This window comes from Macrobrachium rosenbergii, chromosome 41, assembly GCF_040412425.1.
Source record: "Macrobrachium rosenbergii isolate ZJJX-2024 chromosome 41, ASM4041242v1, whole genome shotgun sequence".
Classification (NCBI taxonomy): Eukaryota; Metazoa; Arthropoda; class Malacostraca; order Decapoda; family Palaemonidae; genus Macrobrachium; species Macrobrachium rosenbergii.
Genome location: NC_089781.1, coordinates 43446329 through 43473442, shown reverse-complemented (window position 1 = coordinate 43473442; position 27114 = coordinate 43446329). Strand labels below are relative to the sequence as shown.

The following is a 27114-nucleotide window of genomic DNA, read 5'->3' as shown; positions in this document are numbered from 1 at the left end:
TAAGTGGATTTTATCTTTATTTTATATATTCATCATGTTCCATATTTTGGTGATTCAGTTATACATATTATATATATATATATATATATATATATATATATATATATATATATATATATATATATATATATATATATATATATATATATATATATATATATATATATATATATATATATATATATATATATATATATATATATATATATATATATATATATATATATATATATATATATATATATATATATATATATATATATATATATATATATATATATATATATATATATAATATATATATATATATATATATATATATATATATATATATATATATATATATATATATATATATATATATATATATATATATATATATATATACGAGGGTAAGTCAAAAAGTTCCAGGAAAAATGTTGAATGATGTATTTACACAGGAATGAAACAACCCAAATACTTAGTAAACAATTATCTGTGATGTAGTGATCCATATAGACTTGATACCTCAGTCATCCTCTTGCTACCGTGGTGTTAACATCTGCTTCAGAAAACTAACTTCTTGAACCCATGGAAAATAAAAATTTTGAGATGAGAGCTAACATCAAGTTCCTGACCAAGCTTGATTGGAAACCAGGAAAAATTATTGAAGCTTTGCAACAAGTTTATGGAGATTCTTCTCCATCTAAATCAGTTGTTTATGATTGGATAAAGCGATTTTAGGATGGTCGGGAGGACCTCAAAGACAACCCAAGAGAGGAAGACCATCGACTGCAAAAAATGAAAGAATTGTGGCTTTGGTGCAGAATCTAGTGGATGAAGATCGTCGGATTACTATCGATATGATAGCTAATGAAACTGGGATCTCCCATGGTTCGGCATTTTCAATTTTAAATGAAAATCTTGGTTTGAGTAAACTTTCAGCACGTTGGGTCCCAAAAGCGTTGCGAAGACCAACTGCATCAAAGAGCTGAACTTTCTCTTGCAGTTTTAACGAAGATTGAATCAAATGAATCAGAGTTTTTGACCGGATTGTTACTGGAGATGAAACTTGGCTCCATCAATATGACCCAGAAAGTAAAATTCAATCAAAGCAATGGTTACCAAGAGGTTCATCTGCACCAGTGAAGTTCAAAGTGGCGAGATCTGCCCAGAAGGTTATGGCAACAGTGTTTTGGGACTCCAAAGGAGTGATTTTGATTGATTTCCTTGAAGGACAAAAAACAATCACCGGGAACTACTACAAAGGTGTTTTGCAAAAACTGAAGACTGCATTGGCTAAAAACGTCGAGGAAAGTTGCACGCAGAATTTTGTTCCATCATGATAACGCTCCAGCACATTCATCAAGGGTTGCAAGAGAAGTCCTATGGAAATTTAGGTGGGAAACTCTTCCACATCCTCCTTATAGTCCTGATCTTGCTCCTTCAGATTTTTTCCTATTCCCAAAACTCAAGGAACACTTAAGAGGAGTCCGGTTTGAATCTTTGGATGCTGCTAAACATGCAGTTTCAACATGGTTTAATAGAAAGGCCCCAAATTTCTACAAAGAAGGGTTGCAGAGGTGGAAACAGCGCCTTGAAAAGTGTATAGAGTTAGATGGTAGATATGTAGAAAAATGATGTTTGAATTTCCTTAAATAAAGAGTATATTGAATTTTTCCTGAACTTTTTGACTTACCCTCTATATATTATATATATATATAAATAAGTGAATCCACAGGAAAAAGACAGGCAGAAGTTCCAGTAGTAGCGCTTTCCGTTTATTGATGCATCTGTCAGGGTATGAATGAGACAAAAATATAAAGAAGATCACAAAGTAAACAAAAAGAACAAGAATACCAGATGGTCAGTTGTCAAAGGGTAATAAACAGAAAGTTAATCCAGGATAATCCCGGATTGAGCTGTCACAAACTGAACCTAAGACCACACAAAAAGAAATACTAAAGTTTTTGGATTTTGTAAGCCTAAACTTTAGTATTTCTTTTTGTGTGGTCTTCAGTTCAGTTTGTGACAGCTCGATCCGGGATTATCCTGGATTAACTTTCTGTTTATTACCCTCTGACAACTGACCATCTGGTATTCTTGTTCTTTTATTTACTTTGTAACCTTCTTTATATTTTTGTCTCATCACTGACGATCGTCAATAAACGTGGAAAGCGCTTTGGTACTACTGAACTTCTGCCTGTCTTTTCCTGTGGGATTCACTTATATATATATATATATATATATATATATATATATATACATATATATATATATATATATATATATATATATATATATTTTTTTTTTTTTGGTACGAATACATAACTAAAAGGAATGCAGGTGAAAAACTTTTTTTTCTGCATAAAACAAATATACAAAACACCAATAAATACAGATGTATAAAAACTTGTAATAAATATAAAACTAAATATAAAATCAATGCAAAATACTCACTCGTAATCCTGACTCTTCGTTCTATTCTTGTTTTCTCCCTCCTCCATTGAAGAGTCTTGCATTTTTTCTTCTCGACATGACAAGGTACAGGTGGAGGAGGGAGATGCACGCCCCTACTGCAGATGGGCTGCCCTTCGGTGGTCCGCTGCGCCCTCCAGTGTCCCTCGGGTAGGCACACTCCAATATATGACCGCAGTGTGGTACTTGCGGTCACACTCCCCAAACCTGCAAAGTGCTACCTTGCAGGTGCAACAGACATACCAGGTGTCTCTTCTTCTGCCATTGATATGGCACACCCGGCACCGTTTCTGCTTACGCCCTTCTAGGAGCTCCAGTGTGTGATCCCCTGCCTGCAGCCGACACACAGGGACCACTACCTGACGGGACATTGGAATGTGAGGGAGGACAGCAGCAGGGACAGGGACAGCAGGGGCGGCGGCAGCAAGGGCGGCAGCAGCAGGGGTGGTGGCAGCAGGGGCGGCGTCGGCAGGAGCAGGAAGACCGAGGTTGGCCCTCCTAGCGACATCTGCCCTATCCTCTTGGGGCAGATCTGGAGCTCGGGGCAGGGGGGCGGTGTTGGAAGGCCACTCCTCTGGATTTAAGTTTATGAGGGCATTCCCGGCCACCTCGAGAACCTGGATGTGGGACAACCTCCGGGTGTCGGAATTGTACCCACAGTAGAGGATGTAGGCATTCTGGAGGGCCAACTGAAGGAGGTATTTGAGGAGCTTCTGTGTCCACCTCCTGGTTCTCCTGGCGAAGGGATAATACTGGATGTGTTGATCAAAGAGATCAACTCCTCCCATGTGCCTATTGTAGTGCCCAAAGACGGTAGGCCGCTAGACACGAAACTCCTCATACGTAACTTGGCCCTGCTGACGTGTCCTCTTCCGCTGAACGACCTCTTCTTGGATGGGCTCACAACTCATCGTAATCATGAGCACGAGTTGGACCGCCTTCCAACAGATGACGAAGACATCTCCCTTCCGCTGCCACTCTGTCTCTCCTCTTGCCAGCTGTTGCGGCTGGCTAGCGAACCTCTTGAAGACATTCGGGGCCCCACACACCAACTGAAGGGTACCAGTGACGTGCACGCCTGCTTCATACAGTTCCTGGGCCAGGGATACCGAGTTATAATAATTATCCATAAACAGGTGATATCCCTGGTTACGGAAACGATCCACAAGACAGAAGACAGTGTCACACAGTGTGGAGAAGACCCCGGAATACACAGAGAAGTCCATGACGTATCCAGTGTTGGATTCTGTAATAAAAAATAACTTCACACCATATTTCTTTGGCTTCTTGGGGTTGTACACTTTTATACTTAGACGCCCTTTGTATGGCATCATCCCCTCATCCAAAGAAAGGTTTTTGGAAGGAACCACGAGAAACTGGCACCGTTCACGAATGGTCGGGGTTATTCCGGGACATGGCCCTTCGGTTGAAGACGTTGAAATACCTGTCCAACGGCAGGAAACTATCACGGGGCATAATGCCAGGCACATTGGGCATACTTAAAAAAAAAAATTCCGCCTCCAATATTGCCTGACGTCAGCAGCAGGCATCATTCCAAAGAAAATGTGGAGCCCCAAAAAATGCGCCATGTCCGTGAGGTTGCAGCCCCGCCAGCGATACGACAACGTCGTCTGCAGTTCCTCACGGCAGTACCAAGCGTAATCCGCCGTCTCTGCAACGAGGTATTCCAGCAATTCCTGTGTCAGGAAGAGCTGAATGAACCCCAGTGCAGTGAGAGGCACAGGGACGGTCAGTCCAGGTGCTGCCGTGAATGGGTGCATGTTAGGTGGGGTGGGGTCCTCCAACCACCCCTCATCACTTTTGGACGAACGGCCTTCACCTAGGCTGCCGTGACGTTGCGACCTTCTACGGGCCCATGTGCACGCATGCGCGGGCACGACTTCGCACTCCCACCCTCCCCACTGGCCCATCTCCCTCATTTTCACCATCACTTTCTGTCTCATCCCCACCAGCCACAATCAGTGCCGCCTCCTCCTCAGACTCTCCCTCATAAGCACTGAAACCACTGAACTCCAGTTCACTTTCAGGCTGTGGCTCCCGTACGGACATTGGGGGCAAATACTCGTCATCACTGACATCGGGCGTGATGTCCTCGTCACTAGATGACCAACTGCCATCAAAATGAGGACTTTCCATCTGCTCTCGATCGAGCTCCAACAAGTACTCATCAATGTCCTTTTGTTGGAGGCCTCCCAAATGCTTATGAATGCCCCTCAGGACACCCCGATGCTTCCTAGGGGTCGTAAAAGGCACAGGATGTGGTCCTTGGTCCCTTTCGGCCACACGTGGCCGCACAACACAGCGTTGAAAAGCTGGGTCACCTTGGGTGCTTGGTCCCTCTCCAGCATCCAAATCTAAAACTCGCCTCACACGCTCACAACCGACAGGCAATACGCGCCTTTCACGGTCCTGATGACGTTGGGACATCTCTGCAAACGTCCTGTTGCGTCACAAATACACTAACACTCGCAAAAGTTCTGCAAAACACGAATGCGTCAACAAATCGCTCTCTGACGATGCACCACTGATGCTTTGTGGTGCGAGAAGAAAGAAATTTGCGCATGCGCGGCTGGGTAACGCTTGTAAACAAAACAACAGCGTGATCCATGAACTCCCAGCATCCCTCAAGGGGCATGATTTAAAATCTTTTGCAAACTAAGCCTATAACTATTTTTCTGCGAATATTTAAAAAAAAGCTTTTTGTAGTCGACTTACCGTTCGTCCACTCGGCACCCAACAGACAATTTTAGTCGATGTACAATACGTCCAGTCGTCGTTTAAGGGTTAAGAGAGAACCCTCTGAGAAATCCTCTATTCTTAGCTTGATGTGGATTATACTAGAAGCATTAATCTAAGCCATGTAAAATAGTAGCTTGGGTTAGTTACACAAATTAGTTCATAGCAGTTAGTCTGAAAGGCATGACAATTAGAATAAAAATTTCACATAGCCATTGCAAAAGGACTAACAGTGCATAAATAAAATACAGCCATATACAGCTGTGAAAACTAAACTACACCTGAGAGGGTTTAAGAACATAGATATTTAATAACACGCATTACAATTAATACACACTTGTAATCAAGTCAACCTGTAATATGGAAACTATGTATATGAGGAACTACAGAAATGTCCCTCATTAAAAATTAATACTAACTGGTTTCTAATAACTTATTTTATATCAATACAGGACGCCATTATGCAGGACCCTCAGCTCAAGTGTTTCGTAGCAAATTGCTCGATTTGCTTTGTGCCAGTGGATACAGCCCATACCACCTGCCATGAGCATAGGCTAGTCCTTGTAAAAAACAAAGAAAATTTGCTTGGTTGCCAGATAGATGCAAAATTTGTAGTATGCTCCTGGCAGCAAGTTTTAAGAATGAAACAACTCTTTTTAAGCTGTCTCAATGGGTCCTAGGGTTCAGCAAAGATATTTAACACTTTCTCAGAACAAGATCTATGTTTGGGCCAAAATCCAGTAACATAAGTCCCCAGTACCTCCCAGGTTAGCTCTGCAGAGGAAGTAGAGGAATCTTTACATGGGGGTGACATTCTTATGAAGGAATATGGAGTGGACATTGCCACTGAAATGGTTCTGCTGAACCCAGAAGGATCAGGGACACAAATTTCAGCTGGCCATGGGGGAACCTTCCAGAAGGAATTCTGTGAACCCAGAAGGATCCGGGACACAAATTTCAGCTGGCCATGGGGGAACCTTCCAGAAGGAATTCTGTGAACCCAGAAGGATCAGGGACACAAATTCCAGCTGGCCATGGGGGAACCTTCCAGAAGGAATTCTATCCTTGCAGCTATCGATGCTGAAGAGGATCTTTCCTCCAAAAGGGTCCACCTAACTCTGACTGAAATGACTACGTTTTCAGAAGGGTATACTGTAGTAACTTACCTAGGACTTCTTTTCCTTGGTTAACAGGCAGTTACAGTTCAGTTGTTGAAGCTCAGTCAGATTGTGCAAGCTCCCCCGAAAAAAGAGTTACACACTTTGTGACATTTGATCAATTCCATAAGGAAATTATGAGTAAAATCCAAGATGTCCTTGCCACAGAACGGCAATACATAAGGGACATAATGCATGATTTCGAAAAGGAAATTAAGTCAGTCATGTAAACCCCAAAGTGAAAAATTTTACGTACTGCATCTTGTAACTGAAAAGTGAGAAGGGATACAAATGCTGTCCAAGCAAGGTATGTTAGAATTCCCGCTGGAAACAACAAAATAGTCAGTTCAAAATACAAAACTTCAGATCAAAACATAATAGGGGCTCCAATACTCATCCTTGATGATACTGATAATCCTTGGTGAAATGCCTCAATGTGCATTTTTTCTCTCCCAATAGTAAGTATCAAATTAATTAGAGAAAAAGTATGATCAAAGTTGTACATGTAGAATTTAGAGACAGGGCAGCATTCCCTAATACAGAATGGTGCCTAGTACCACTTTCACCAGACCTGGAGAAACCATTCACAGAAACAGTTCTCTTACCTGAGCCTATAGCATTAAAAGCTACAGAAGACACCCTTTACCAGGTCAATGAAAAATGGATCTCTACTTCCATTCTGAATAAGACCCAAGTTGCTCATCAAGTAGCCCCAGCCTTCTGTCCCTTCACTTTTAAAATTACTAATTATGTGAAGGCAGATTTTCAGAATTTTTAGAGACTAAAAAACCAGAGAAAATGGCAGAATTAAAACCATTTACCATGGTCATCCCAGTTTTGGAAAATTCCACCAACGAATGGGCAACGCTACAACTCCCTTTTGAAAGGAAAAAGCTCCCTTTAGACATAGCTATGTAGCAGTTTGGGACCCCTATGAGAAGAATCTCAGGGGGGACATCTTCGGCAGCATTTCATACTAGGATCTACCTCCTTAGTATCACAACCTCTACCACCTTGCTGGAAGTTTGCCACCAAAAGACTTCCAGAAGATTCCAGAACAATTTTTGCTGTTGTGACCAAAAGCCTTATAGTCTAGTGGAAAACTGAAGATTTTTGAAGAAGCGTGTTTTGCTTGATAACAGATGTTTTATTGTTGATTATAGTACTAGGGTCTCCTGGACATATTTAAGCTGGGTGACATTCTGAAACCCTTGGGCAAAATTTTTATAGCCAAAATTCAAAATGGCGACACCGCCATAAGGAAAATCTTAAATTTGTGATATCTAAGCTTCTAACTGATCTGGAAACGTGATTTTTGTAGCTAAATGTATGTTTTAGGAGAATTATGAGACACCAAGACAGGTCATGATTATGATTCATTAAGTCATTGTACATATTTTTGATGATAGAGGCCGAAAATTGGCCCAAATTCTTAATCGAACTGTTTGCATGTTTTTCATAGTAGTTACAAATTACATAATAATTGTTGATAGTTTGATGGTGGTGGCATACATTAAGTTCCTTGTCTGTCTTATTTCAGATGAACAAAAATGGCTGACCAGGATTGCTATTTGAAAGAATATGTTAACTGTAGTGGCAGTGGGAAAGGTAGTTTTACCCGGCAGCACGGTTACGAACAGCTAGTATTAGTAGAGGTGACAGCTTGCATGCTCAGCTGTCTGAAGATTCAGACACTAGGTACTGGTGTCACAAGAATTGTGTGTCAACCTACACATCTAAGACACTCATCCAGAGGCAAATTTCAAAATGTTCAGCGTCCAAACCCCACCGAAAAAGCGAGTCGTCGATCAGAAGATAATGTTTTCATTTTCCAAAAGCATTGTTTCATTTGCGGTAAAACATGTGAAGAGCGGGATCCAAAACATCCAGAACGATGGCGTCCATATAGTTACTGTAGAACTGCAGACCGAGGAAAATTACAAAGGACATTCAAGGAAGTTATTCTTGACACATGTGATCAATGGAATGATCAATGGGGAGACCAAGTGAGGCTCCGTATCCAGGCTACAGTTAGCGATTTGCATGCAGCAGATGCCAAATATCACGAGACTGCCTGCAGACTTTCAAATCTCTACGTCACTTGGACAATGCGCAGATTGAAGCTAATTGTGATGTGGATAGAGCTTTTGCGGAGGTCATAGACAGTATGATCATTGACAAGACTAAAATATGGAATGCCATCGAACTTGAGGAATTGTATTACTCCTATGGTGGTACACAGATGTCACGCAGGCTTCTGATTGAGAACTTATCCAATGAACTGGAACCAGATCTCCTTGTTCTCTCAGGCATTGGTGTGGCAAGCATCCTTATTTTCAGAAGTAAAGTGTCAATACATAAGAAATTAGTTGGCAACAGTGAAGATGTAATTGACCAAGCCATAGAAAGATTAGCCAAAGTGATCATTAGAGAAACCAAGGAAATAAAGCGTGACCAGGAAAGATATGATACTAGAATAACTTTAGAAGATGCACTTTCCAGCAGCAGCCCAACTATGCTGAGATTGTTGTCAAGATTATCTTCAAAGCTCGATGGAAACCTTCAAGCTGCAATGGCAGGAAACATGGTTACATGTGCAATCACCAATAAGCCAACTTTACTACAAATTGCTCTCGGTGTGGTCATTCGTGAGAAAATGAATATTGAACTCCTGCATAATCTAGGAATCACATGTTCCTACGATGAGGTACTTCGGTTTAAGAGTTCAGCCGCTCATGCAGCTTCAAAGGACATAGAAAAACTTGGGATTGCATGTGAAAATACTGGATTGATTCAGGTAGTGGCTGACAATTTTGATGCTAATATATCCTCTCCAAATGGGATTAAATCAACCCATGCCTTGGCTCTCCTTGTCACACAACCACAACCAGATAGTCAGACCACTTCACAAGAGGAGCACAAGATCAGGCGCCTGAAAAAGGCAGAAATGTCTGAGAGTACAATTGATGAAGTCTCAATCCATGAGTTGTAACAGGCTCACTGCCGACACCCATGCAGGTCAGTGATGGACAAGTTCAGGAGCGGCAAGATCTTCGCACGACGCATGAAGAGGCTGATGTAATCATTGCACAGCAGGTAGTCAATCTGGCTGAAACAGGGCACAGCAATATTCGGGTGGTGGCTGATGACACAGATGTTTTTGTGTTACTACTGCATTTTTACAAGCAGAGACAGCTTACATGCAATCTAGTCATGATGGGGACAAGTTTAGGAAGAAAATGTGCTGATATCAAAGCAACTGTTAAGGAGCATGAGGACATCATTGAAGATATCTTGCCAGCACATGTATTGTCTGGCTGTGATACTGTGTCAGCATTGTGGGGCATAGGGAAAGGAACTGTGTTCAATGTTCTCAAATCTGGAAAGAAACACCTTAACACAATTGGCATTACAACAGAGAATGAGGCCTCTGTTATACTCCAGTCTGTTGCCTTCATTGCATCATGCTATGGCCACCAGAATGAAACTGATATGACAGCTCTGCGTTACCAGGTCTGGTTAGGTAAGATGGCCAACCATAGGCTAAACTCTGCTCCTGAATTGAGAGTTCTACCCCCTACAGTGAAGCTTTCAAGCAACATGTATTTAGAGCTCATTTTCAAGCTGCCATATGGAGAAGCGCACTACAACCAGATCCACCTGCACTCAGTCCCCTAAAGTATGGCTGGATGAAGAGTCCTACAGCCAATATACTGGAGCCGATCCTCTGCCATCAAATGTGTCTGTTGCACATAATTATGTCCTAAAAATGATCAAATGCGGATGTGATTCTTGTTCCACAGCCCGCTGTAGCTGTAGAACAGCCCAAGTCTCTTGCTCAGAATTTTGTGACTGCTATCTATCTGGTGACTGCAGAAACCCTCAGACAGTCAGAATGACTTCAGTAAGCCAGGAAGATAATGAACTAAGTGAACCAGAAGATGACAATTGATTGCTTGTTTGCTTTTGTGCCTAAAGTTTAGAGGATTTAGAAATATGATTTGGCATAGATGAATTGATTTTTGTTAATGCAATTTGCTATGAGTGTATAATATAATTGCGTGCATATGTGCGGGTTCAACAACTTTGTTACAACTTTCAGATTATACCTTATTAAATTTCATAGATTGATTATTATGTTTCTGCTCAAAGTACTGAAATTGTTCAGCATAAATACTGCATCTTATGTGCTTGATAGAACAGGACTTGGTGCCTATAATAAAATACTTCATAATGCATTACACATAAACTAAATATATTTGATGTTGCTGTCGCACACTATTGTTACCTGATGTTAATTATCAATGTATAATGCTGCAGTTTTGCTGTCTGTATTTTTTTTTTTTTTATTTTTATTTTGTAGTTTTAATTAATGACCTCATTTACAAACAAAATGTTCCTCTTTACCAGAAAATTGAAGTTAAATTTCCCAATGACATATTATACTGTGATTTAAGGGCCTCAAAATGTATCAATGTTCTCAGATGTATATAAAGAGATAAAATATGTCTAATTTGAGTATCTAGATGTCTTCTACTACCTCAAAAACATATATTTAGCCACAAAAATCAGGCTTCTATGACAATTAGAAGCTTAGATATCACAAATTTAAGATTTTCCTTATGGCGGTGTCGGCCATTTTGAATTTTGGCTATAAAAATTTTGCCCAAGGGTGTCAGAATGTCACCCGGCTTAAATATGTCCAGGGAGACCCCTAGCACTATAATCAACAATAAAACATCTGTTATCAGACAAAACAAGGTTTAATGGATTTCCACTGGACTATTACGAGAACCCTTTGGGAAACAGTTTATGACTTTCTAGAGTGGCGCATAAAAGCATGAATGGAAACATTGGAGAGCTCCAAGTCATTCCCAATGTAACATCATTATTACATTCTAACCCCTTCTATACAGACCTGTTTGAGGAGTCTGTTGTGCCTAAACTTAATCAGCTCTTCTGGGACAAGCGTAATACGGGAAACAAAAACCAAAAACTTCCCTTTACCCAACCCAAAAAGGATCACTATGATAAAATATCCACATGCCTTCAGTCACCCTTAAAGTTTTCCTCAAAGACAGGTAGGTGGTTAGAAGGAACTACTCCCTACAACAGCAAGGAAATCCTTTTCACAAGATCTGAATACCCTCTTGTAGGGGAAAAAGGAAAAGCAACACCTGGAATGCCTATCAAGGGCAAAGACTGAGGAAGAGGCAGACACCATAGGAAGTGTATTGTCTGGGGTCGACTTTGGCGACACCACAGACAATGGAAGTCTTCCCCTTGGGAACACAGCATTATTTTCAATGGGTTGAGGTGGAAATAGTCTCATCCCCCACCCTCCTTTAAAGGGGTTCTTCCAAAAACCAGATACCTCTTTGGAAGATTATGTGCAGAAGGCCATGTTAAAGGGAGCCATAGAGAAACATGCGTATATTCGCCATCAAGCACGTTTCTTCAGTGTCCCCAAAAAGGATTCCTCTGAATGAAGAGTGATCCTCGACCTATCAACATTGAACAAGCTCACTGTTCACCAGAAGTTTCGGATGACTACCGTTGCCCAAGTCTGTTCAATCATTCCAAAAGGGACTTGGACAGCCTCTATAAGTCTGAAAGATGCATACTGGCACATCCCTATCGCCGTTCCCTTCCGGCCCTTCCTAGGATTCTGGGTAGGGAAAGATACATACAGCTTCAAAGTCATGCCCTTTGACTAAACATTACCACAAGAATTTTTTTTTTACAAAATTAGCAATGGTAGTTGTTCGAGAACTCATACAAGAAAGAATGCAACTAATAGCCTACCTAGATGACTGGTTGATCTGGAGGTCCACAAGAAAAGAGTGCTTGAAAAACCTAGGAGTCAACAGACTCCAGTTAAAAGGTTTTAAAATAAATGGGAAACAAATCCCATCTCACGCCCACCAGACACTTACAGTGACTGGGACTGTTGTGATACTCTTCACGGCCTGTTGTCTTTCCCCATCGATACTCAAAAGAGAATAAGGAAAGACCTCAAAAGGTTCCTTGCACAGCCCCAAGTTTCCAGACAGCAATTAGAACATCTGATGAGCCTGCTGCAGTTCGCATCAGTAATAGATCTAACACTCAGATTGCAACTAAAAAATGTGAACAAATTCTGGCTATCACACACAAGAAAAAAGATGTGAGACTGACCTCATCAAAAGATTGGGGAAATACCTTGGCCTTGGACCCAGATGGAGTCTCTGGCGAAACAAGTCACCCTGACTCCTCTGTCTGTAAGAGTGACAATACACAAAGATGCCTCACTGACAGGTTGGGAGGACATCTGGAGGATTGTCAGGTGGCAGGGAGGTGGTCAGCTATCTGAGGAATTGTCATATCAATTTCCTGGAGCTGATGGCTGTCATTTTGTCTCTCAAAAAGTGCATGCGCAACAGCCACTTCTTCTGCTAGCAGGTTTTGACGATGGAAATAACTGGGTAACAGCTTTGCTGATATTAAATGAAAGTGCCCTCTTATCTTTCAGTCCATTATATACTCCATCACATGTTAGTGTTTATCATTATGATGCAATACCTGGCCAAAAAGACCAACTAGAGGAGAATTCTTTGATATTAGTTTGGTCACCATGTAGGACTCAACAGCGACTACCAAAAATAGATTTTTTCCTACATCAAAACTGGTTTTTTAGCCCTGACTTGGCAAAATTCCACTACTATTCTCCCTCTATTTTTTTTCTCCAGGGTTATATCTACCTACATCCTCCAAACCAGCTATATTTGTTCTTATGTGGCTATTTAGGTATTCTACTATCAGTATCCCATCAGAATATCCAATCTTCACTATTATTCCATTTATTGGGCTAACTTCTATCACATCATTAGCCATTCTGTCTTGTCTCATCATTATTCTACTATAATTTATGTTTCTCTGTATCACTACTTTGGTTTCTGTGCCAGCCCCTTTAAAACCTCACCACCTAAACATAAAAATATACACGTTTTTATTGCCAGCATTCGAACCACATCCCTACTTTCCCCCATATTTATGGTACTCACTTTAATGAGCTTACCTTATTTTGATCTTTACTGGGGATTATTTGTATACCTAGAGTGCCAATTACTGGAGCAATTTTGCTCTCTGAATTTTTTTTTTTCAAGAACTGTTATGTATGCCCATACTAATGACCTCCAACCCACTCAATTTCTCTTGGCTTGTGACTGGCTGTGGAATGGTCACTGACTCTCTTTGAGTTTTATAACAGTGTCTGGAAATTTGACTAGAATGGAAAAAATACATGCACAATACATTCAAGTCTCGGATGTGTAGAGAAAGTGAGCAGAAAATATGCCAGGTTACTAGGCGATACTCGTTGTATTTGTTGGCAAAGAAAGAGCAAGGGGGGAGGGGGGGGTCATACATCAGGCTGTCTACCCAGTCTCGGGGGGCCATATTTCCTCTCCCATGCGTCTTGTATTTTAATAATCTACTTACATTTTTATCTATTTATTCATTACTTGGGCAATTTATTTCTTCTTTTCTAATAACTGATCTCTTTTCTGTATTTCCTATTACCTTCTGTTACTTCGTTCAAATGAACGCCATGTTCTTTGAAGCTTGAATTTCAAGTCAATGGCCCCTATGGGCTTATTCCATATGAATAGGGTTCATGATCTAAATAATAATAATGCTGGTAGATTCTTCACTGGTGGTTGGTGCCTTGGCCAACCTACTACCTACAAGTAAAAATGCAATGAAGAAATAAAGGCTAAATATATACTGAACAGAAATTTAATCAAATGAAGAGCACCCTTTGAAAATAATCAACCAATGAGGGAATCTTCCTATGACAGGTGAGCATACACACAAAAAAAAAAGGGGGGGGTGCAGTTAACCAATGGTACCTAGAGATCCATTAGTGCATGCAAAAGTCTTCCAACTACTTCTGATCTTTGCCTTTTTTCTTGCATAAGAGTTATGTGTTTGGGGTTTTGTTTGACACATTTAACAGACTCAAGAACAAGTAATTGGTTTAAAATGAAATAATGACCACTTACCTTGAACATGAATGGTAACATTCTTATCAGTCACTTTGTCTTTGCTTGTGTTATTTACACGGCAGTGATATCTGCCAGAGTCATGTAAACCAACTCGTATTATTGTCAACTGACTCTGAATAGCTTCCTCTTTCTTCTGTGTTTCCACATGCCATCTATCGTTATCTGGTCTAAAGTATAGAGGAAATGATAAATTGTAACACAACACTTTCCAAAAATAAAACAAGTACTGTACTGGTATCAAAATAAAATTTCACAAATATGATCTCTCTTGATATACAGTACTAGTACATGTACTAATACAAAATGACATTTTTATAATAAAAAAATAAAGTTTTAAATATCTTTACCAAGCAATTACAAAGCCTATGTTTCTAACTTGTACGGCAGCTAAAAATTTGAAATTCGCAATAGATTTGATTGTTTAGTGTAGGTGACTAGGCCCAGTCCACTATCAGGGAAGGAAAGGTACAACACTGCTGAATAGTGTCAGTTCATTTCTGCCCTCAATGTCCATGAGAGGGGAGGAGGGAGGGCTCTGATTGAGTAATTACTTGGTAAGTATATATAAAATTTTATTTCATTATAAGAATGTCATTTTTATATAAGTAACTTACCAAGTAATTACATAGATGAATCCCATACTGACAGGAGGTGGGATGCATGGACATATGTAACCCCAAAACTTTTGGTAAAGAATGAATTTGAGATGAAAATTCTAGCTTTAAAATACTTGTTGTACCCTTACCTGTTAAGAGAGCTGCTGCAGACTGATACTGCCTCTGGTTGGTGCTCACCTTAACTATAGTGGTGCAGCAGTGAAGCTGTGGAGCGCCCCTATACTGTATTAGTGGGAAGCATTGCAGCAAAGAAGTATTCCGAATGCCACAAGACATCGATGGAGGTTATGCAGCTCATGGAGTAGTCCGATGGCAAACATAACCATACAAGAGTGCCCTTGCCCTGGGTGCAGTACCATAAAAACATACAACCAGAAACAAACTGTCACCTACACACTATAATCATTAAAAACCATTACCCAACAGTAAAAAAGGACTGGTGGATACTCCAGGTACATAGTACCCCCAGGCTCCCCAAGAACTCATCAGCCTAATCAAGGCAAAAAGAAACAAAAGTATACGTTAGTTTAACCAGACCACTGAGCTGATTAACAGCTCTCCTAGGGCTGGCCTGAAGGATTAGATTTATTTTACATGGCTAAGAACCAATTGGTTATCTAGCAACAGGATCTAAAGCTTATTGTGGAATCCGAACCACATTATAACAAGAAATGAATTTCTATCACCAGAAATAAATTTCTCAAATTCTTCATTGGCCGGTAGGAAAATAGAACACGGGCCCAGCAGAGTGCTATCCAAGAACAATACCAACCCATCCAATGAGGAACTATAAGGCAAAAAGAGGTAGGATAGGAGCGGACCCCTATGCTTCCTCCCCTAACACCACGCCAGCTACAGACAATGGATCCTTTTCAAAAATAGTCTCTATATCATGTAAGTAATGCGTCGCAAACACAGATTTGCATTTCCAAAAGGTTGATCAGAGAATCGCCAACAAAGACGTTTTGTTTAAAAACCAAAGAGGTGACGACGACTCGAATCTCATGGGCTTTAACTTTCAAGACTGGTAGAAGGTCCTCGTAAATTCTTGAATGTGATTCCAGGATGATGTCTCTCAAAAAGAATGATACTGCATTCTTGGAAAGGGGTCTAGAAGGGTCCTTCACGAAGCACCAGAGCTTACTCGAGGGACCTCTGATCTTCAAAGTTCTATGAAGGTGGTACCTTAGTGCCCTGACGGGACAGAGAATCCTCTCTTCCTCCTCCAGTCCAAGAATTTCCATCATATTCTTGATGGTGAAAGAACAAGGCCACGGTTTAGAGGGGGTCTCATTCTTGGCCAAGAAGTCTAGCGTAAAAGAGCAGACCGCGTCTCCTTGTGAAAACCCTACTCTTCTGTCAGTGGCTTGCAACTCACTGACTCTCTTAGCCTTAGCTAAGGTGACTACAAAAAGTTTTCCTTGTTAAGTGTCTTAAGGAAACTGTGTGAAATGGTTTGAAGGGAGGACCTGACAACCATTTGAGGACTATGTCCACATTCCATGCTACTGCATTAGTCTTGCTCTCCTTGGTGTGTCGAAAGACTTGATCAAGTTGCCGATATCCTGATTGGATCCTAGATTGAGCCCCATGCCGAAACACAGTCTAACATTGCTCGGTACCTTTTGATCGTCGAGGAAGACAAACCTCTGTTAGTCCTCATGAAAAGAAGGAAGTCTGCGATGTTTTTTACAGAGGTTTCAGAAGAGACTATTTTTTCTGCACGTGTCAGAGCAAGAGCAGATAGGTTGCGATGAAACAGGTGGAAGTGCGGTTGTTTGAGAAGCTTTGGCTTCTGTGAAAGGAGCCTGGGGTAGTCTACTAACAGCTTGAGGAGATCCAGGAGCCACTCTCTTCGTGGCCAAAAGGGGACTACCAAAGTCATATTTGTGTCCTGATGGGATATGAACTTGTTGATCACTTCCCTCACCATGTTGAATGGCGGGAAGGCATACAGGTCTCGGAAAGACCAATTCTGGAGTATGGCATCTGTTATCCATTCCAGAGGGTCCAGGGCCGGAGAGCAGAACAACAGGAGGAGATGGTTCTTTGACGTTGCAAACAGGTCTATCGATGGCTGTCCCCACAACTTCCACAGGTTGGTGCACACTTGTGGATCTAGTGCCCATTCCATGGGTAGGATCTGTCTGCATCAACTTGGTACATCCGCTATTACGTTTAGCTTCCCTTGAATGAATCTTGTCACCAGAATGGCACGGTTCTTCTTCACCCACAAAAGGTCTTTGGTGTCCTCATACAGGGAGAATGAGTGGGTGCCTCCTTGGTTCTTTATGTAGGCCAAAGCTGAAGTGTTGTCCAACATCACTGCTACTGTTTTGTCGAAGGTCACTTCTGTGAATGATGGAAGGGTCAGGTGTACTGCCTTCAATTCTCTCACGTTGATAAGTACGAGCTTCTCTTCTGGGGACCAGATCCCGAGACTTCCATGTCTCCCAGAAGAGCTCCCCAACCCAAATCTGAAGCGTCTAAGTGCAATGAAAGGTTGGGGCTTGGTGGAAGGAGAGACTTCCCTTCAAAGGGACATCCTTCTGCAAGCCACCATCTCAAGTCTTTGGTTTCTGGAGTAATCAGAAAGACGACTGAGTCCGGGTGGGTCTTCCTGTTCTAGTTGGCTTTCAGGAAGAACTGCACTACCCTCATATAAAGCTTCCCCAGGCTTATGAACTTCATGATGGGTGCGAGGGTTCCCAAAAGGCTCATCCAACTGTTGGCTGAGCAGGACTTGAGAGCAGGGAAGTCGCGGACTCTTTGAAGACATGACTGTACTCTTTTGGTGGATGGAAAAACCCAAAAATTCAGTCAATCATCTCCATATAAAGAATCACTTGAGACAGAGACAATTGCGATTTCTTCTCATTGGTGAGTAAGCCCTGATCTTGGGCCACAAGAAGGGTCTTCTGAAGGTCCTCCGTGCACTGTTTCTTAGATGGAGAATGTAGGAGCCAGGTGTCTAGACAGAGGGATGTACTGATTCCCATGAGGTGAAGCCACTTCACAAGAGGGGCGAGAACGCAAGTAAAGACTTGGGGAGCTGTAGAGAGGCTGAAACACAGAGTTCGAAATTGGAAGACTGTTCTGAAACATGAAGCTAAGGTACTTCCTGCTGTCTTGGTGTACTGGGATATGAAAGTAGGTGTCCTCCATATCGATGGTCACCATCCAATCCCCCTGTTGGATGGATGAAAGAACTGACTGATTTGTTTCCATCTTGAATTTTGTCTTCTGAACAAAGACATTCAGGGCGCTGACGACCAGGACAGGTCTCCTTTCCCTGGATGACTTGGGGATCACAAAAAGATGGCTGCAGAACCCTGGAGTGTTGACATCTTTGACCAGCTCTACAGCTCTTTTTGTGAGAAGAGCTGACATCTCTTCCGCAAGTGCCAAAAACCTCTCTGAGCATACCGAGTAGGCTGTCAAGGCGATGGATGTTGACACTAAAGGAGGGTTCTCCCTGAATGGGATAGAGTACCCCTCTTTGAGCACTATCGAGACCCAATGGTCTACTCCTCTGGCTTCCCATTTCTCCCAAAGGTGGAGTCTTGTGGCTACTGGTACACAGAGGACTGGGTTCTCACTTACGAGGAAGGCTTTGAGGGAACCTTTTTGCCTGGGCGTGCTGCATGCAGATTGGAGTGCGGTCTAGTGTGAAATCTTTGTCTTGCTGCCCCGAAAGGGATGCTGCTGCAAAGGAGAGGTCGACTTCGTATTGAAAGAAGGAAGATCCTTGGAGCGTTTGGCTGACTGGGCTAACAAATCCTGCGTCAATTTTTTCTGTAGTTCTGGTGCTATCTCTTGGACCGTGGCCTGAAGGAAGAAGTGCATGCGGTTCAAAGGAGAAAAGAGGACTGCTGACATCTGAGATGTAGTTACACCTTTGGTGGTAAAAGAGCACCAAAGTTCACGTTTCTTTAGGACACCCGTCGTGAATAATGAAGCAAGTTCCATCAAGCCATCCCGATAGCTTTATCTGAGCAGGATAAAACCCCCAGCCAGTCTGCAAACAAGTCCTCTGACATGTCCTCACAGTCTTCGATTTTCTTTGCCAGTGCTCCCACAGTCCAGTCCAAAAAGCTTAGGACCTCGAAAACCTTAAACATGTTCCTGATGATGTGGTGAAGCTCGGTTGCCAAAAACAAATTCTTAGCTGAAGCAAAGGCTGACCTTCTGTTAGGGTCAATCAGACAGGAGAAGTCCCCTGGGGCAGCAACTCCCAAGGAAGGAGCTTCTTCTGTAGTGTACGCTTGGTGCCTCTTAGAAGCGAGACAGGCGGGTGGAGTGCAGAAGGCCGATTTACCCTGCTCTCTCTTGTCCGTGAGCCAGAAGTCCTTTCCCCCAAGGCTTTCCTGGACGAAACCATCTTGGGAAACCTGGAGACGTCAACAGGATGGTTCCTCATATAGAAGGTGGAGGCAGGAGAAGCCGGGGACAGCAGGAGAGAAGAAAGACAGAGAGGCAACCAAAAAATACCTATGGAGGTTGGAGAAGGTTGTGGAAGGTGGAGGCTGGTCTAATACAGGTATTCCCCTACTTACGATGGGGTTAGGTTCCAAAAAACCGATCGTTTGTTGAAAAAATCGTAACTCGAATATGGCCTAGCCTACACTAGGGTAATCAGTACCATCTATACATATATGGTAGCCTAGCCTACACTACACAGTATACTTTATACATATATGGTATAGTAATTATTAGTGTCAGCTAATTCTGCAGGTTCAATGCAGACTGACATGATAAGTCAGTATAAAGAGAAATTGAATAACAAACAAGGCCTGGCCTGCACTTTCGTATATCATATACGGTAGCCTAGCCTACATTATACTGTATTCTATTTTCACATAACACCGCCGTATTATACAAACATCAAAATAACGAATGTGCATCTTTTCCATGGATCTTTTAAAAAGTTATGCTTTACTACACTGTATCCAATCGTAAATATTCTTATACTGCTTTTGCATTATAAATTCCGATCATAGCGATCAAATGTTTTGGTTTCAGAATCGATCACGTGGTCTTTATTTCGATGCATTTAACTCGGTTCAGAGGGCATTTCTTGCTTCTAGTTAGCGTAAATGAATCTCTAGATACTTTATTTATAAGGGACATATGTATTTTTCGTTATACGAAGTGTTTTTATGTCGAAATATATAACTTAAATATGTCTCGGTGTGAAATTATTTTAGCCATTTTTTTCGTTAGTAGATGACGTTGGCGGCCAGCCGTTTGTTTTGTGTAAACAAAAAAATCAAGATTCCGTTTCGCTATTTTCTCTTGATTTCATCATCATACCACGAGCTTTTCAGTATGTATCTTTTATCGGAGTGAAAACAGCAGTAATATGTGTTCTTTCATGTCCAGTAGTTTTTATTAAAATACTTTCCAATTTTATTTGCGGTCGAGTTTCATCCATGTTGCCAATGTACGATAATTTATAGTCATTAGCAGCTTGAACATTCTTTTCTCAGCGTCAGCTACAACTTGCAGCTTAATTTTACTGCAGCAGTATATTTCCTTGCCGATCTTTTCTCCAAAGCGGATAAGGGTAGTGTAAAAACATTTCAGTACTTAACGTCATTTTTAACATAACTACGATAATTGTTTAACCGTACTATGGTTGAAATACAAGCAAAACAGTTGTTACCCGATTCGGTTATTAGCAAAACAACAGAGTCTCGTTCGGTTGTTTATGGCTGCACGCATTTTCGCAAGAGTATAAGGTTACTAACAATGCTTTTATTATTCTTTTACTTTTTAACTAGAAGATGGAATAAAGAGATGGAGAAAAAGAAGTTGGTCTATTGTAAGTTGGTCTTTCTTGCTGCCTGATTCTACGGCAATTGTAGTGTACGCTGTTGCTTGTGCCCGCTTGAAATTTAAAAATATTTTCTAAATATTGTCGCATCGGTATTAATTGCTAACTCCATCGTAAACTCAACTTATCGTGAAGGCAATTATTGTCACTCGTGCACTACCTATATTTACAAACGCACAAAAATTGCAAAAGAACACTGACCTATTTTAACTTCCGACACAACGAGGGCAAGTGAGGTCAGCTCATTGAATTAATGTACCTATTCCAGCCTCTCGGGTCAACGTATCATACACCATACGCTGCCTGATTGTACATTGTTGCCTCGCGCCAGTCGCCCACGAAATTTAAGAATATGTATTTTCAAAAAATATTGTCGATCGATATTAATGGCTAATCCCATTATAAAAACGAATTATCGTAACTCGAGCACTACCTGTACTTCTTCCCCTGAAGAAATCGGTGAAGGTGCCAAGTCAGGAGGATCCTGGGTTACAGCTGAGTTTTTCTGCAAGAGATTCCTAATTTCATCCAGACGGCACTGAATGGGATCTATCAGCGAAGTATGCTGTACGGGGCATGTAGCGGACAAAAGAATCAACGGCAGAGAGGGTGCCAGGCACTCAAGGAGCAATGCTCGAAGATCTGAGTTTGGCACCGGGCGAACAGAAGTTGGTGCCAGGCGTTCAGTGGGTGCTGAGCAAAAGTTGGCACCAGGCGCTCGGTGGGTGCTGAGCAGTCGGTTGGCACTGGGTGCTTGGGAGTAGCTACATACTCTGAATCCACTGGCCGCTGATCAGAGGAGGATGGGCGGTTCCGCAAGAAGAATGTGCACTTGGGTGATGGAATACTGTCGGAGAGATGAAGATCGTTCAGGGCTGGCCCAAAAACTACAAGAAGATTGAGAACTGTGCTCAATATCCTTTGCACACTTGCAAGGAGGTGGGGAAGTGCGGTCAGTAACCACTACACACCTCTTGAGAGGACAAGAAGTCTTATAAAAGCGCCCTTGGTGCCTCTTGTCTGAACTGGAGTCCGAAGAACTAGAAGAAAGGTCATGCACTCCCTTATGGGCGCCTTTCCAGCAGTTGCCCACCGAGTCCCGGGACCACTCAACAGGCTCAGTTGAGGGGGGGGGGGGAGCCTACTCATGGGCAAACCCCACCGACCTCCCTTGGACTACCAGTATGCCTTCTCCCTGGTGCATGGGAGCCTGGCAGTGACCTTGGTCTAGGAGCACTGGCGGAATGCGTAGACACTCCCTCCACTAACCTTACTAACACTTGCACTTTTGTCACTGGCTTGATCCATGAGCACTTTTACAGCCACACTTCACTGTTCCATTGTAGAAATAAGCCCAAACTTCTGATCAACACAAGCTTCTAGGCTAGCAATGGCGTTAGGCTCGGAAGCATGGGGGTCGGGGAAGGAGTAGGTTCAATAGGTAGAGGACTGGTTGAAGGGGAAATTGGAGTAGGAGAGGGACATAGAACATGTAAATTAGTAACTGCTGATTCAGGAGAACATTCGAAATTAGCTACATTCCTAGCCTTGACTCTAAGGGCTGCCTTCCTCTTCCTGTCTCGTTCTAACTTATCTACATGAGATTTTAAGGTTTTCCTTCTACCTTGATCTCAGTCCCTACACTTGATACATGTCAATTCAGTAGAGCAGGTTTGTCCCCTACAATTGGCACAGATTGTGTGGGAGTCATATGAAACTTTCATGAGTCTAGTTTTGCATCCTTTGCTGCAAAACCGGACACAGGCAGTCCTCAGTTATCGGTGGGGGTTCCGCTCCCAACAGTGTGACGATAATCGAAAATCAGCGATGATAGTGCCGATCCCTGGTTATTGGCACTGATATCCAGTTATCGGCGCCGATAACCAGGGGTTGGAGCCAATAAGTTGGGATTGGCGCTGCTGATAACCGGGGTAACTGGAGATCAGTCAAAAATCCAGTTATCGTTGTCGCCAGACAAGAGCTGTAAAACCAGACTGCGATAACCGAGGCCGCCGATAACCGGAACTGCCTGTACTAGAAGAGCTAGTGTCTGACACTGTTGTGAAAAGTCAAAATCAGGAAAATATTTCACTAATACAGAGTCTAATGAATCCTAGGCTATTTGAAAATAGCGTAAAAGCTATCAAAAGTTCAGAATACGTCACCATCCAGCGACCAATCTCGAACCAAAGTTGCTATGACAACTGAAATACAGTTGTTAACCGGCAGAAACGAACTGAAGCTATTCAGCAGTGTTGTACCTTTCCTCCCCCAATAGTGGGCAGGGCCTAGTCACCTACAGTAAAACAATCTAATGCTACTGTGGAATTCCAAATTTTTAGCTGCTGCGCAAGTTAGAAACAGGCTATGTAATTACTTGGTAAGTTACATATGTAAAATGGATAAATAAATGGTCACTATGCATGCTAAAAAATTTAATTGTCCAGATAAATAACTTTTGAAATAATACTAAAGGGTTAAGGGACACATTTATGAATTACTAATAAAAGCTGTAGAATTCAGTATCTGAATAGTTACCTACATAACATTTGCATATTTTATCACCTTACTATAATAAAACATTATAACAACATAATACAGTGTAATATTATAACAGTAATGAAAAAACAAAGAACTGAAATACAAATATCAAAGGGAAAAAATGATTGTTACATGATTAGCAGGACACTGATCTTGTCACTAGTGGCAATAATGGGCTCGCAGCGAAAGCGTTAATACAATGACTGCACCATTAGAATGAATTCTATATTGAGTCTCCTCAAACCCATGTATAATTTTTTCTCTTCTGAATTAACATCGGACAATATGACCAAAAGTTAACACTAGAGATGTACAACAGCATATATACAGCATTTTTTTTTATTCTGTATAAACAGAGAAGGAAGTCAAATGCAGGGGATGCCCCTGTAGAGTTCGGCATGTGGTTTTCTGCAGGTGGACTCCGGGATCATAATTCAGATACAGCAGTCAAATTCCTTTCAGGTATTTTTTTTATTGTTTCAGCCATCTTGATGATATTATCAAGACAGATAAGTCAAATCCCAAGACAAGTAGTGTGGGTGGCTGCATACAGGGGGCCAGCATAGTGGGTAGGAGCAGTGCTGATTTCTCACTGGTCTCGTTGGTAATGGGTCAATGCAATTTTTCTTAGCAGATAATGTACTGTACAGGTATGTTCCACAGTGAGTCAGCGAATCTTGAGAACATGAATATGGGGGCTTATACACTTGTCGGTAAAGAATTGATTAAACATCTTCACATTACACTTTCCTTTGCAGAGAACTGAAAAAGTTTAAGGGTAGTAAGGAGAGATATTGCGCTTTATTTTGGTTGCACTGGGCTCTTGGAAGAATTGATGTTGACAAACGAGAATCAGCGCCAAGCACCCATGAGTGCTTATGAACTCCCAGTTCTTAGATCCCAAGCTACTACCTCGCTGGGCTGCCAGCTAGTCTGGCGCTGTCTACATTCTACATTGTGGGAGCTCCCAGCATCCGGCGCCTACTCCCGATCGTCTGGCATCAGCTCTCCTCGCATCCTATTTTTTTCTCCTGCTACCAGCACTCTTATTTTTATTCACTTGCTCCCGTGCCTGGCTTCCTCACTTCCTTCCCATGCCATTGCCAGTCTTGTGTCTGGGTTAACAGAAGTTAACCTTGTAACAGTGAAGTGTTGTGCAGTGGAGGAGGTGGCTGCTCGTCCCTCGATGCTCCTAGACAAAGGTCACTCTCAGATTCCCATGCTCCAGGGAGGAGGCATATTGGAAGTCCAAGGGAGGTCGAGGGTTACACACAGGTAGTTGTCCCCCTTAGTCAAGCCTGGAAAGGCATCTTACTGGATGTGTAGTGAAGGGGTAGCTATTCAGCCCCTCAGATCTTCTAAACCCAGTCCCCTTCAGACTCCCATGCACCAGGGAGGAGGCATACTGAAGTCCATGGGAGTCCGGAGGGGTTTGCCCATGGGTAGTTGCCCCTTGGTCGAGCCTGTTGTCTGCAGGCATCGATGGACAGGCATTGGAAAGGCGTCCATAAGGATGAGCTTTTATTGTCTAAGTGATAAGATCTCCAGTGTGGAATAGAAGCACCAATGGTGTGTTTTCTGCTGAATATCAGCCATTGAAGAGGCACCTTTCTGTTGTGAATCACACTTCACTCTCCTATAAGCGACTTGGGGACCAGGAGCATAGTCCACATATGACTTGTAGCCTCTGGGACAGTCGGCAGTGCTGGTCTCCTTGGCTTCCAGTTACAGAGGGCCAGTATTTGGTGCAGGACTCAACATTTTCTGAGCGTACAGTTTTGTCCAGGCGGCCTGCAGTGTCCTAGTGCTGTCTGAGCACCATCTGTCTGTTTGGCGCTAGCCTACAAGTGACTGGTGCCAGTTCCTCCTTGGCTCGGCACCTGTTTCTTTTAAGAACGTACTGTTGTTCCTTCTTGGGCGCCAGTTTCAAGTGGCTGGCGGCAGTCCCCGAGCACCGGTCGCCAGTTCTCCAGTACCAGACCAGACAGCCAGCTTACGAGCGTTTTTGTCTCTCTTCAACCTGTTCCAACTTCATTTCAAGTTCAAGGCGAGCTGATGTTGCTTTCCTTTAACGACTTGAATGTCTTGGAATCCCTGTCCTTTGCGGACAGAGGCTTTATGTCCATTTTTTGTGAGCTTACTGAGAAAGCTCCCACCTCTAGCATTTTGTCTTTCCCCTAAAGTCTCCTAGGAGTTGAGTGTTGGACTTTTGTTGATAAGGAACTAAACAAGTAGTATCTTTTGAATTGCCTTCTCCTGGTACTTTGACAGAACTAGACCTTACTGAAGATCTCATCAAGAGTTTTCAAAGTAAAGTTTGTCTTCACTAGCAGCAGGAGCAAGGGTGTAAGATAGAAACTCCCAGTGTTGTTGACAAGGATAGTAGGGATGAATTTTAGAGGTTTCCATTCTTTTCTTTAGAATCTCAGACGTATAGCTTTGGTGCTCCTTTTCTACTATAAGTCATCTGTTGTTCAAAAGAATATCAACTGCTTTCAGACGGTTCGCTAATTGCGTACTCAGAACATTAAGGAATGAGTCTGCTGAGGAGTTTATCGTCTTCCGAGACATTAGTCAAGTTAATCAGACTTCTTAGAGAGTTTTGCGATTCTTCCGCTAGTTTCATCTAGTTCCAAAGTTTCCAATGCAGACAGTAACACCGTAACTTTTCAAGTGGTTAAGAGGTTTGCTTCTTCTCACAGCCTTCCTGCTGTTTCGCTGTGCTTCCATCTGTCTTGTCCTCAATCCGTCTTCCTTGGATTAACAATATCTTCTCTCCTGAACGTCCCCTTCTTGAAAGACCTTTCTTGACCTCCTAGGGGAAGAGTAAGTGCCATACGCGCCCCCTTCTGATCCAGGACGTTTTAGCAGTGGCCATTCCCAAATGTCTGGAACCATTTTCCGAATTCCTGGTGCTGATGACCAAACTTCTGATACCTGACCCAAAGCGCTTGGCACTATCCAGCCATCATTAAGCTTCCAGCTCCCATTCACAAACATAGTTTCTGTTTAGAGGATTTTGTCTTATGTGCAGAAGAATTTGTCACAATTGTCTTTGGACAAGGCCACTGTTGTTCCAGGCCTTGTTTGTCTCCTCTGTACTTTTCAAGCCTTTTATAAAGCATGCCAGTTATTATTTCCAACATGTATAGTGTCATATATGTCTTGGTCTGTACGAGGTATTGTCCACGCAGGCATTATCAAGCCCAATAAGTAATAGGGCCTGCATGGTTGTCCATGTGTCCGCACAATTGTCAAGAGTCACCAGGGTAGCCGTATAGTCCACAACAGCTTTCTGCAAGCCTGCATGATGGTCTGCATGGTCACTCAGTTGCTTACGAGTCTGCAGGATCGTCTGCGGGTCGGTGTGACCAGAGCCCCTCTTTTCTCTTCGAATAGATAACGAGACAAGATCTTCCATTTGGGGATCTAAGCTTCAGCCTCTACAGCACTTGTCCTCGCTTCTCTTACCCTAGACCAACTGGGACAGGGAACACAGCCAGGCCCTGTTGCTTCCCAAAGCCATAGTTTTAAGTCAGACCTGCAGTGATGGATGTCTGAGCTTAGCCTTTCAGAAGCCAAGTTCCTTCTTCATTTGAGACTAGTCATAGTCTTCTTCTCAGCATCTTGATTTATGTCGGGAGACCCATATGAGGATCTAGGAGTTCCCCGGACATGTCCCCAGAAAAACGAAGCCCTCACAT

General features: G+C 42.3%; 1 protein-coding gene across 2 annotated transcripts in view; it reads right to left on the bottom strand.

Annotated features, from left to right (window-relative positions):
* Nucleotides 1–27114, bottom strand: part of Ptp69D (Protein tyrosine phosphatase 69D) — a 752166-nt gene that overhangs the window by 600055 nt on the left and 124997 nt on the right. For both annotated transcript variants that reach the window (XR_010849719.1, XM_067084316.1), the window contains exon 4: nucleotides 14414–14583. Coding sequence is in view for 1 of the 2 variants with exons in the window: in XM_067084316.1 (XP_066940417.1) it covers nucleotides 14414–14583 (170 nt within the window). In the remaining variant the exon portion in view is untranslated. The remainder of the gene's footprint in view (nucleotides 1–14413; nucleotides 14584–27114) is intronic.